General features: G+C 31.4%; 1 protein-coding gene across 1 annotated transcript in view; it reads right to left on the bottom strand.

The window, feature by feature from the left end:
• Window positions 1-1,587: 1,587 nt before the first annotated feature.
• The window catches only part of LOC106469310 (nitric oxide-associated protein 1-like), a 43,952-nt gene continuing 32,783 nt past the window's right edge, over window positions 1,588-12,756 (bottom strand). The window contains exons 6-7 of the mRNA XM_013929800.2: window positions 7,386-7,620; window positions 1,588-2,893 (exon numbers count right to left, since the gene is read on the bottom strand). Of these exons, the coding sequence (XP_013785254.1) occupies window positions 2,712-2,893; window positions 7,386-7,620 (417 nt within the window). The 3' untranslated portion in view covers window positions 1,588-2,711. The remainder of the gene's footprint in view (window positions 2,894-7,385; window positions 7,621-12,756) is intronic.

The following is a 12,756-nucleotide window of genomic DNA, read 5'->3' as shown; positions in this document are numbered from 1 at the left end:
AAGCAACTTTCTTTATTATTAAAACAAAATCAACTTATAATGACATTATACTTATACATAAACAGTTCAACCATACTTCTTCAAAATTCATATATAACCTTAGACTTGTATTATTTCAATATGAACCTTTTTGAATAAAACCAAAACTTTTGTAGCAAATTACTTTAAAATTTAATTTGTTTTCTGTAAAACATTTTTTTTTGCAGTAATGTTTGATATCAATATTATACAGAAGCTTAGTTATTTCAGCATAATTTATAAATTTTTAAATGTAATACTAGTGTTGATTGCTTTTGGCATGAAACAAATTTTAGCATAAGCATTTTCACTGAAGTAACTATCTTAATTTTAAACTTGCTATACAATTTCATTAAAATACATTAATACTTGTTTACTCTAAGATAACATTTAATTCAAAGAACTATTTCTTCCTTGTTTTCAAATTATAGAAGATCTACATGTAGTAATTTCTCAGCCACATAATATCTTTATAAGTTTATCTCAAACTCTTGCTTAAGTCAAAATTCAGAAAGTAAAAAAACATTGTTAAAAAGATTTGTTTTCTAGAATGTCCTTGAGTTTTTCATGAAAGAAGCTACTAAAAAACTGCTTTTTTTGGGGTGTAACTGTTATACTAGCATAGTGTTGAACTTAGGAAAAAATATAGACGGGTTATCATAATGTCTTGAATAAAATCAATAATATATTGAAATTATTTAACTTTAATTGTACAGTTTGTTCAAGTTTTATGTAACAAATTACCTTAATATATAATTCAGTATTTTATATACTTTTCTTTAGAATATAAATTATTTACTTATTTATTGTCAATACAGTAGTCCCTGGTGGATACAACCCCTCCAATAATGACTTCCTTTTAAATATGACCTTTTTTTCTGTGCACGGAACGATTTTACATTGATCTGACCTCCCACAAACAACTTCCTGACAGATGTGACATATGACCATGATTTTTGGGTGGAAGGTCAAATAACGTTCTCTCTATAACAACTTCTTTTCATATCAATAATGTAATTTACAGAGACAAATAAATACAGTGCATACAGTACGGAAAAAAGAGGTCACATGACCAGAGATTGCTTCACAGCTTAGTATACATATCTTGATACCCCGGGGTATTCAAGTCAAACTCCTTGGTACATATACATAGGTATTTTGGTTCTAAAACTTTCAGGTCCTAAAAGGTAACTAGGGGCAGTCAGAAATTTTTAGTCAACTTGAAATTGTTTTAATGCAACATATTACATTTTTATGTTGTATTTGTATTCAGAGAGGATTACCTTTTTATGTATTGAACAGAGTCTAGCAATAATTTACTTCAGATATTTATCTTATTTCTTTACTGACTTTCTAAATTTGCAGAATGGTCCCTTTTTAGAGCTGTGATCAAAGGATCCAAGTTTCAAGGTGAAATTTGGGTTTAGGGTAGGGCTGTTTTGTTCAGTTAAGTAAACCTTCCAATGTTTGGTTCTTTGTTTAAAATTCAATTATTTTGTATATATATATATACTGTGGATTTTTTGAGTTGCAATGATGGTAAATACAAGTATGAGATGTTTTTTACTATGTTCAGGGAATCTAGTTTCTAATTTTCTTTCGGTTTATCTGATGTAGAATTCTAGACATTTATTGCACGTTATTTTATAAATTGATAATAAAATTGTGTGCTGAAAACTAACAATGAAACACTCCTGATAAAATAACTGCCAGACTCATGAACATTCAAAGTGACTCTGTTAAATGTGCAAAACAAACAAAGATGAATGATTTGTTATGAAATAAATTTTGTGACAGTTTGTAATATTTTATATGTATGTAATAAAAACGTTCTACATGGATGTTTATGAAATAAATGTGATCGATGAATAAATTATTTTACATAAAACAAACAAAACAACTTTAAGTTATCTTTATTGAACTGTTATCCATCATAACTATTATTATACAGTGTATCCATTTGCTATGTTATCTGACTACCTATACAGTATATAAACCATTATGCTCAACCCCTGGGAATAGCAACTGGCACAGCTTGAACTCGGTCATTCATTATTGAATATTTGAATAATGACTTCCTGTCAGATACGACTTTTTTAACATGGCAGATAGGTCAGTCGTATCTCAGAGGGACTACTGTATTACATAACATGTAATCCCAATTTTTCCCATTTAATAAAAATATTTAAACCAAAATCAGAAAAATTCACAGTTCTCTATATTTTATCAAGTTTATTAAACTACATTATTAACATTTTTCTTGTCTTTTTTTGGGAGCAAATAATGAACTTTTCTGATACTGTCTAACTTGAATTTGAAATGAATCTTTGAGTAATGAAGATCAATCACTATAAAGATAACAGTTGTTCAGATTATAAAAAAACAGCAAATGAGAAACTTTCTGTGGCCAACCAAGAAATTACAAAAAGATATACAAACTATTAGTAGGGTATAAGATGTCTGAGAAATCAATTATAAAACTTTCAAATTTCACAAGCAAAGGACAGTCAATATCAAATTTATTAATACTGTGACATACACAATTACCATTAGTAAGTCATTATATTCAGCAATAATAATAATAAAAATATACACTTAGATTGTGATCCTTTCCTTGATTACTTTCATACACGAGTTCTTATAAGTCTAGATTTCATGATCATGTTAAATTCTACAGAACGTTATTAAAACATTTACTTCCCAACGATACTTGCTTTTTTGTTCTCAAATGCAGGAGTCCCACGTATTTTCTTGCCTTTCAACTTTAAAGCATATGGAAGTAAGGCTGGTTGTCTAATAAAACAACCACGACCACCAGGTGTATAGATTTTTAAGTGACACATCTGGTCATGTTCCAAGGTTATTGCTATCCAACCTACAACAAAAATCATTATTCATAACTCAAAACATACATTAAAAAATTTAAAAGGAACACGCCTACTTAAATTCAAATCCAATAAAGATTAATTCCTAAATGTTTTGGTTTACCAAAGTGTAATCTATGATTGATTTCCTTTCAGTAAGCTAAAACTTGGGTAAATTTCTATTAAGTTTGATTTTTAATAAATTTATGAGCACCTTTTTTAAAATGTTGGTTTGCTTATACTAAATACAAAAAAAAACTTTGTTTTTTAATGAGCCTGTAAACACCTATATCATTTCTTTTTTTTGCACATATATATTCTTATAACATTTTTACTGATCTATGTTCAGTGGAAAGCTTACTCTATTTTTCATTAATATTAAAAAGTACACCTGCTTGCTTGTTGTACAATATTGCCACTAAAGCTTGTTTTGGCTCCACTTCTGCCTGAGATAGATACAATGCTGCACTGGTAATATAACTGTAAATGGACTTCGCATCATCCTTTCTACACAATACATGGCATAATAAAAGTTTTGTAATTTTGCCAGAAAAAAGGTAATTCTTGTTTATACCTATAGAAAAATAATGACCACTTTCTGAAAGTAACTGGGTTTTTCTGTCATAATTTACTCTTTTGATTTATTTAAAATTAAAATGATTGGTTCATGTGTAGCCTTGAACTTTTCCAACAGTAGCTCAATGCACAAACTTCATTCTTTCCAAAGGGCTTGAAATTGAAAGTAGAGTTTTGAGGTAGTAAATTCTAAAAAAGTTTCTAGTTGGTTGCTGGGGATGCATATCAGTGGGTTAGGGTCTTTGATGTGAAGTTCTAAAGCTATGTTACAAGCTTCTGTGTGTGGTTGGAACTTCAGTGAAATGTTCTCCAAATAATACTAGAAAAAAACTATTAAAGCATTACCACTTACAGTGATTTGTACTGACAATCACTAACTACTGAGCAGAGCTGTCTTATCTATGTGATGTGAGTTATGCATTTACTGCCATCCTTAAATAACACCGTTTTTTCTATAATCAAACTATGAGTTTATGAAATGTAAACATCACCAAATAAGTTATAGGTATACACATATTTGATGATGTAAATATAGTTAGTTATGTTTTAGCATCTATTTATAAGAATCATACTGCAGCTAGTTACAGGCACTTCAAGAGAAACAACTAACTAGGTTTAAGACAGTAGAATGTTATTACAATTTGCTCTCAGTCATTCAACTTCCTAATTATGATAAGATATTCTGTCAAAAGGTTCTCATGACTAAAGTACCCCTTCTTGCTTGCTTGCTCTTTATAATCCTTCTAGTATATGAAGCCAACAGTTACACGACACCTGTTACAACAGTTTGATCATACAGAAAACAACAGATGCTAAATCTGGCAACAAGACCTGCATGTCTTGGCACTGTTTCATTCTCCAGCTGCTTGAAGTATGCAATGGTTGAGTGTGAAGTATGATTGGTAGCCTTATACTTGTGAACCCATACTCTGTTGGTCTTGTTTCCAGATGGAGAATATTCTTGATCATGTTGTTTGCTGTTGCCTGACATATATATGGAAGGCTATTGCACATGACCTTCATGCTCTTGGATTTTCACTTATTACAGAATATTGCAATTTGCTTACAACAGCCAGGGTATGATTTGTTACAGGTCTTTTTCTGGAGTACCCCAATTTGATCAATAACTGATCAGTATTCTATTGTTGCCTAATGTCATTACATACAAGGGATGTCCTCATCTTGGAAATTCCACATTACCAATCTTAAAACAGTTATGATTTGAATGTACGAAAATTGTGTCTCCAAAAAGTTGTTACATACCCTTCCCAAAAACAATCAATCTTCAGTGGCATCACACTACCTAAACAATACGAAGCAATGTCAAAATCCAGTTTCTGATACATCACATTCCACCATGACTTTATATTGGCTGTGGAAGTTGCTGAGTTTCATATTCAAAATTGTTTTAGTATAATGTATTCAACTATCTGTATATGATTTCTTGCAATCAACAAAACTATTTCCCGAGTTCCCACTAACACTTGATCATTATCATCCACACATTTTTGAGCAATGATAAACTTCTAAATCTGAAAACCACCATTCATTATACAGTATGAGAAACATCTTAAAAAATTAACAAAATAAAAAAATGTTTTATTTCTTATATATGTATACAAGTTTTACCAAACATACCTAAAAGACAAAAGTTCTCAATCAGAGAAACCTTTAAAGACAAAAAGCACTTAATAATAAGTAGTAACTGTTTAGTTGTACATGTTACAAGAAGTAACATTATTCAACCTTAAATTGTAAAATCTATTTTTAAAAATGCTTTACTGTTAAACTTATGTGTTCATATTTCTTCCTGATTAATTTATTAGGTTAATTTCAGGACAACAATTTGCTATTTTTATTGTAATTCAAATGACAAATGAAACTAAAATGGTTTAGAATGGTAATAAAAATTATTCTCTACATCTTTCCACTGTAAATAAACTTGTTTTTCATTTTGCAAAGGGTACCCCTTTAAACACTTTTCTATGCAGATCACTATGTTACATTCAAAATTTAATTATACACCTTTATTATCAATGCACGTGAATGAAACTGGCATTATAATGCATGTTATGATTTTAAGTTTTATGTTATCTAACTACTAAGTCATTTATTTAAAAAAACCTTTAAAAAACTACTTAAAACTTCTGATGTATTGTCACGTGACATATGAGCTATGAAAATTCTCTACTTTGGCACTCTGTATCTTCAATAATACAATGGCAGTTGCATAGAAATATGTCTAGACTCTAAGATGCTTACATAATCTTTTGACTCGTACATTTCAAAGTTCTGAATTAATACAGTTGAAACAAGTAATACAATTTTTTCAATGCCTGAGAGGTGCCACACCCACTTTCAACAGATTTCTTTAACTTTGTGGCCTACAAGTAGATGTGTACATAACATGTGTATAGTAATTAGAAATAACAGATGTTACTCTATAATCTAACAATGATTATTTTGAAACTGGCATGCAGTTGTCATCTTGAAGCACATGTAACTGACTGTAGTATTGTTTCCGAACTATATATGTTATAGTTAAAGATACAGTTTAAATTGTATTTAGGTCTCACTATTATGTTTTAGTTAATTATGTATTAGTTATCTTTTAAAATGCATAATTGAAAGTTTTAAATATTTTTAAATATACATCATATTTTGCTTCAGTTCTCAAGGTGTAACATGCCTACCAGAAACACTGTAATATGCCTTGAGGGCACCAGTGACTTGTCTCGAGATGAATAATAAATGGTAAAGGACAAGAAAGGAATATAAAAAATTAAAAGGTGTGTGTGTGTTTTTTTCTATTTCCTAATTTTAATTATTTCATTGCATTGAACATTTATGATAATAGCTAGAGTTAGTGATATGGTAGAGAAAATTATAAATAAAATATAAACATTCATCTTAAGAGGCTTTTGATATTGTTTTAGGAGGTTCTAGAGATTATGCAAATGAAATATGAAACTATAAGATGAAGAATAGTATTTTTGTACTTAAAATTAAAATCACCTTGCACTCAATTTGTTAACTATTTTAAGTGCAAGTAATTCCAATGAATAAATTTTTAGTAAAAACACTACATTAAAATAATGTCATTCTTTGTGTACAAGATACTTATGATCTTTTACAAAATCTTACCAGTTTTTGAGAGGATATGTTAAAAAAATCTCAGGGATACCGTGAGAACTGTTGCACAAGTGAAATTCGTGACACGTTTTCCACAAGTTACACAAGCCAAAACTGCAGAATGGACTATCTGCATTTCCACACTATAAGAATCAAACTTCAAATTTTAGCATGATAAGCCTTCAACCTTACACTGAGCCATTGGGCCTCTTTAATGAGTAATTGGCAACATTTGGTAACAACATAAGGCTCTTATACTTTTAAAATTAACACAGCTTATAAACACTCTTTCAAATCAGTACATGTGCTAACAGCCCTATTTCTGTTGATGCCCCTAGACATTATTTTTTTCATTAACAGTTAGTACATGTGTTAACATTGCCACGTTTGTCATTAAAAGGGCTTATGTCAAGTGTTGAACTATCCTACAAGATAATAAAACATATTTTTAAATAAATTGCAAATGTTTTATCTGTAATATTTTGCAGATCAGATGTTATTACATACACATTGATTGTTTACTACTTTTCACAAATGAACCATGTTCAATATTAACAATCAAAATTTTTTTAAGCTATGTATTTGCAATCTATATTACAAAACTCTTGATGTTTTAATCCTGGATGGTAATAATTTCACTTAAAGAAAGTTAATTCAAAATCAGAATAAAATTTTGGCAAACCATATTTTTGTTCATATTCTTAAAAAAGTAGTTAGTGTATTCAAACATACTTTTTCAACAATGTTTCTTTGTCAGAAACTTAAATTACATCACTGTACTCAAAAACATGTTACCTGCAGAAGACAAGACAATATCTGCACAACTAGCTTGCCAACCAGTTCCCCTTAACTCAATATTTTTAGGCTCTAGATCTGGAAAGTCCTTAAGTCTCTTAGTATCTCCTGATGGCACGCCCAAAAGTGAAGTTCCTAGGTTAAGAGTATAAAATATCTTTGCTTCTTCTGTGTAAACCATGTGGATGGGCAAATGATTGGAAGCAAACACAGTTACTAGAATGTGGGGTGATACCTATGGTAAAATACATGCTGTTGTTTTATTAACAATACCACACTAGAATCAAATTTTTTCAACTTAACAATTTTAACCCATAAGAATGATGAAAAAATGTATTGTTACATACAAGTAATTGCATGGTTAAAACGAAATACTTACACTGTTAGATTTATGTAATTGCACTCAAAGAATGGTCTAAACTGTACAAATAAGAATCTAAGAGTACTTCTGCCAGTCAAAAGAAAACCAAAATTATCTTATATTATCATATTTAATATTATAAAAAGCATAACTTCTGTACTTTAAAATTTACATTTCCATCAATATAAAAAATAAACAACACTGCTTATCCCTTACAACATCGAGCTGGTGTCGGTTTGAGCAGTTAAACTGAGAAAGATTTCATAAAGCACTCATCTAACTGTTTTGTTACAAACTGATATTAGAAATGCTTCAAAAATAAAACAACTTTAGCAGAAAATATGATTTTTTGTGTGAAACTTTTAATTTATTCACCTATATGATAGTTCTTGTGAATGATAGTAAATTTAAACAAAATATTAATAATAATTGTAAATAAATAATGTTTTGTGTTATTAATTTTTACTATAAAAATCTAATTTGTAAGTAAGATAGATATGATTGACAATAATTACAGTTACAAGTTTCCCCATAACAGTCATTATACATTAAACTTTATGATATATATATCCCTCATCTAAACCATTATTATATCTACTGTATCCCAGCCAGCCTGCTGAGTCCTGTTATAGGATGAAAAACCTTATTGGACATGGTTTTCACTAAAGAGTTCTTAGAACAACTTACATTTTTGAAATGTGATTCAAATCTTTCTGAAATATGTAGTATTTTCCAGTTTCTTACAACTAAACCTGTTAACAAGTCACACACTAACCAAAACTAACCTTTGCATAGTTTTATTACTTGAAAGAATGATTTAGTTTATACCTCAGTGTCAGGAGGTAATGACTATCTTAAAATACCCTCCAGAAGTTTTGTTTTAAATTACACTTTCCTTTTGGAGTAATACAAACTTTCCTAAAGCATGACTCCTTCACAAATGTCAAATATTGACTGACATGTCTGCTTCATTACATCAGTTTTTGTAGTTGCTTATCAAGTTATTTGTCTGTGACATATGGAAATTTTATTGAGAAATATATAAGCACTGCCATTCCAAATGCATTTATTTTTTACTTTAAATGTAGTATTAGTATTAATGATTGTATGCTTTTAACTTAATAGTATTAATTATATATATATATACAAAAAATATTGTTCTTTACTGTCTGTAAAGAGAAATTCTATATCACAATGGTCTTTTGTGAAATAATGTATTTTAAAATCTTATAACAATTAATCTATCAATATTACAGTGCAATCACAAATCATACATGCAGGTTCGAAGCTGGATTTTCACAGCAAATTTTTAATTACACGAGCCAAAAAAAATTAACTATTTTAATGCTTGTGGGAGTACCACAATCATCTATCCATCATAAACGTTCTCATAGTGAAAATACTCAGCCAAATTCTATGAAATTTGGTATATAACTTTTGAATAATGTCTAAAAAAACTAATACAATTTGACTTAGAACATATATAATATTTTGGGTTTTAAATTCTTTCAAATCTTTACTTGGGAAAAAAATTATTTTTTTTCTTCTATTAATGAGCATCATAAAATTTCATATTAGATATTCGGTCAGTTTTAACTTGCTTTATGTTCATTAAAACATTTATTTCAATACATTATTTTTCCAATGCAGAAATACTTTGTGCTATAAATCTTACAAAGACAGCAGACCTGCAAAGGTTTATGACTGACTAATGATCTCACATTTCAAAATGACATCACTGTTACCCCAGTAAGAAGTTGTAACATGATATTTCCATAATATTTTTGGTCGAGACTAATGTACATCTAATAGCTATAGTTTGTTTTCAATAAATAAGTTATTGTATTTGTGTGCTGTTTTAAAAATATCTTCAATAAAAAAGGAATAGAATCATCTGAATAGTTTGCAGTAAAGCCCAGTTTACTGTACTCACTAAATATCCTTACCTGATGTTTGTTGTAGAATATTCCTGTATCTTTCTAATGGGGATAACACCGAAACATTATTAAGAGTAAAACAGTATCATGAGAAATTATTTTTGATGTCAGAAAAACACATGGGTTCAAGAAAGCTTAATATAAAATGATATAAAACATTGCAACTTGAGCTCTTTCAAATTATAACAGAGTCTGGCTTCTGAATATTAAGTAAGTATTTAATAATTTTGTCTTCAGGTTGCTTTGTTACCCCTGATTGTACTGATGCTATAATTTTTATAAATTGAAAATGTATTTCAGATAGATACTTACCTCTCCTCACATGATAGCTTTTCTTGTTCAGTGTTGCACTATATATGCACAAATGTTTTCGCTTGCCACTAGCCTTGATATTCCCACCTACCCCACATGTTTAATGTAGTACAGCTGCACTGTAGCATACATATAAGCATGCAAAAACACTCCATCAATAGGAGTGTGACACCCTGCTGGCACAGCTGATGCCCTCTATACTGTAGAACACAATCTTCACTTCAAAATTGGGCAAAAAAGAAGCAGCAAAAGTGGAGAAGAAGGGTGGGAAGTGTGATGGAGGTCAGTATTTATTGGAAACACAATTACAGTTTAAAAAAATTATAACTTCCAATACAATATCTTACCTCCACTCACATAATAGCTAGAATCCTACATTGAACTGGTGGAAAGACCAGTGCAAAATCTACCTAGATGAACACCCTTTAGAAAGTGTCGAAAGAGAGCCCATGGAGTATGACTTCTCTCTGTAGAGGAACACACTCATGGGAGACTACACTACATCTGAACCAGGTATACTCTTTGCTCATTGTGAAAATATGTGTTGTTAATTCAAGAGGAAAGAAGCATCCAATAGTCAATTGGATGTACTAAGTTAGGCTAGGGCTAGGGCACATCAGACTGCAACTGGTGGGTCAACTTCAGTCCAAAACCTGGCAGCAATGGATATTTATCCTTAAGTCTGCAGTAGGAGAATCCCTACCATTTTTACCTCAAGACAAGGAAGCAGAAGGGAAAACAGCTTCTGTAATGCCAGCCCGATTGATTTTCTCCAATGGACGATATAAATGAGCAGCCAGGGAAGGAAGAGTTGCTATATCTGATGAGAGGACACTTGGAAAAGATGTTGGGAATCAGAAGACAGAGAAGAATAAGCTAATCTGATAAGCTGGCGAATCTATCCTGTAATAGGGAAATATCACGGAAGTGTTCCAATAAATAAAAAACTGAAACAGGAACTACAGAAAGAAGCCATATGAGCAATATAACACCAAAGAGCACAAACAGGACAGAGAAGACAATCCAGATTAGAGCAGGAATACAAATGGGAAATGGAAAATAGGGAAATAGGTGAGAATGTGATGTCACCTTTACAAGTTGACACTGTCTTGGGAAAGAAACTGCAATCTAGATACACGAGAACATAGGTATGATGATAAAGGAGATGGAGGTCCAAATCTGGAAGGGGCTATAGGATGAAGAGGCTGAAGGAGACAAAGGAAACAAAACAAAAGGGAGAGGACAGGAAAGGAAAACCGTCAACAAGAATGGGAGAAATGGAAGGTATTGGACAAGGCTGCTCTATAGCCAGTAGTGGTAGACACAGAAGAACCACTGTCAAACAGCCAAGTAAAAAATCAAAGACATCATAAACAGAAAGATGGGAAGGGAGGAAACCATGGTACAAGAGAACACTAACAAAAATATGCCATTTTCTCTCATACACCATTAAGGAGGAGGGACAGAATAAATTTGAAAGAATGGAAGCTATCACATGGGGAGTCCAGCCTGCCTTGTAAGGGACCAGACAAATGCTACGCGTGAAGATGGTGATGTTGAGATGATATACCATTGACTGAGATTGTTGACACAGAGAGGAGGAATGTGGAAGCAGTAACAGAGGTGCTGACTGAGGGAGAGTCAGGACCGGAAACCATGGTTGAGCAGGCCAAAAAGGTGCAATGAAAAGAATGTGACATGGAGTGGACTGGATAATAGATAAAACTTGGGAAGAAGATGGATAGGTAGATAGACATAAAGGTAAAGGTGGGACCAATCCTGCCACCATCAAACCTAAAGGATGTGAATTTGGGACCAAAAAAGGGGTAGCTTGGAATTGAGATGGGTGGCAAATGCATCCAAAAGAGGAGTACACCACCAGTTGCACAACCACCAAAACACCTGAGGATCGAGGGACCACAACGTGGAGAGAATACTGTTGAGATGAGACAGTAAATCGGCAACAACATTCAGAGCACCTGGATCATGACACATCAGTAGCTATGGGTGATGTGAATGAGCCCAGAATAGGAGTTCTAGGATCTGAAAACAAAGCAAATGTGAATGGGTGCTCCCTTTTCAATTGATATACGAGACAAAGGTTGAATTGTCAGAATGAATCACAGCCATTTTGCCTTGTATTAACCCTATCGGCCAGGATACACTTTAATGCCCATGACACAAAGTTTTAATATCTTACATTCAAAATTTTATTAAACTACTTTTTCAAGTTTTAAGTTATTAATTCTACAAGGAAATATATAAAAAAATCCTGAATTTCTATTAGTGCAACACACATGACACATTTTGTCTTACATGTCATCATCCCTATTTTATCCATCACCCCTCTAAAATGTACGAAATTAAACGTAAAATACTCTCTATAAAATCGTTACTGCTCAAAGAGACCATAATTTTTATAGTCTTCAATTTTGTTTGGTTACAGAGCTATCAAACAGAAAATCAGACCCCTCCTGCCATACCCACCTATCACATCCTCTCTTTCACAATTCAATGATAGTTCTCTCTTACGTTTCATTATATATTACCTATAAACAATAGAAAGTCAAGGTTTTCATCTATCAAATGACGTATTGTATAACATTGTGTTCTGAACAGATAAATGTCAGTTTCACTCAGAGTAGCAACATCATTCCCACAGGAAAGTTGACGACTAGCTTGGATGAATTTGTAAAGGCTCTTGTTGCATAGTTAGAGAGCCAGGAAAATTTTAAGAAGTAAGTGAATTTGTCTACTTTTG

The sequence above is a fragment of the Limulus polyphemus genome, unplaced genomic scaffold, assembly GCF_000517525.1.
Source record: "Limulus polyphemus unplaced genomic scaffold, Limulus_polyphemus-2.1.2 Scaffold3417, whole genome shotgun sequence".
In the NCBI taxonomy this organism is placed as follows: domain Eukaryota; kingdom Metazoa; phylum Arthropoda; class Merostomata; order Xiphosura; family Limulidae; genus Limulus; species Limulus polyphemus.
Note: the sequence above shows the minus strand (reverse complement) of the source record. Positions and strands in the feature narration are given on the sequence as shown.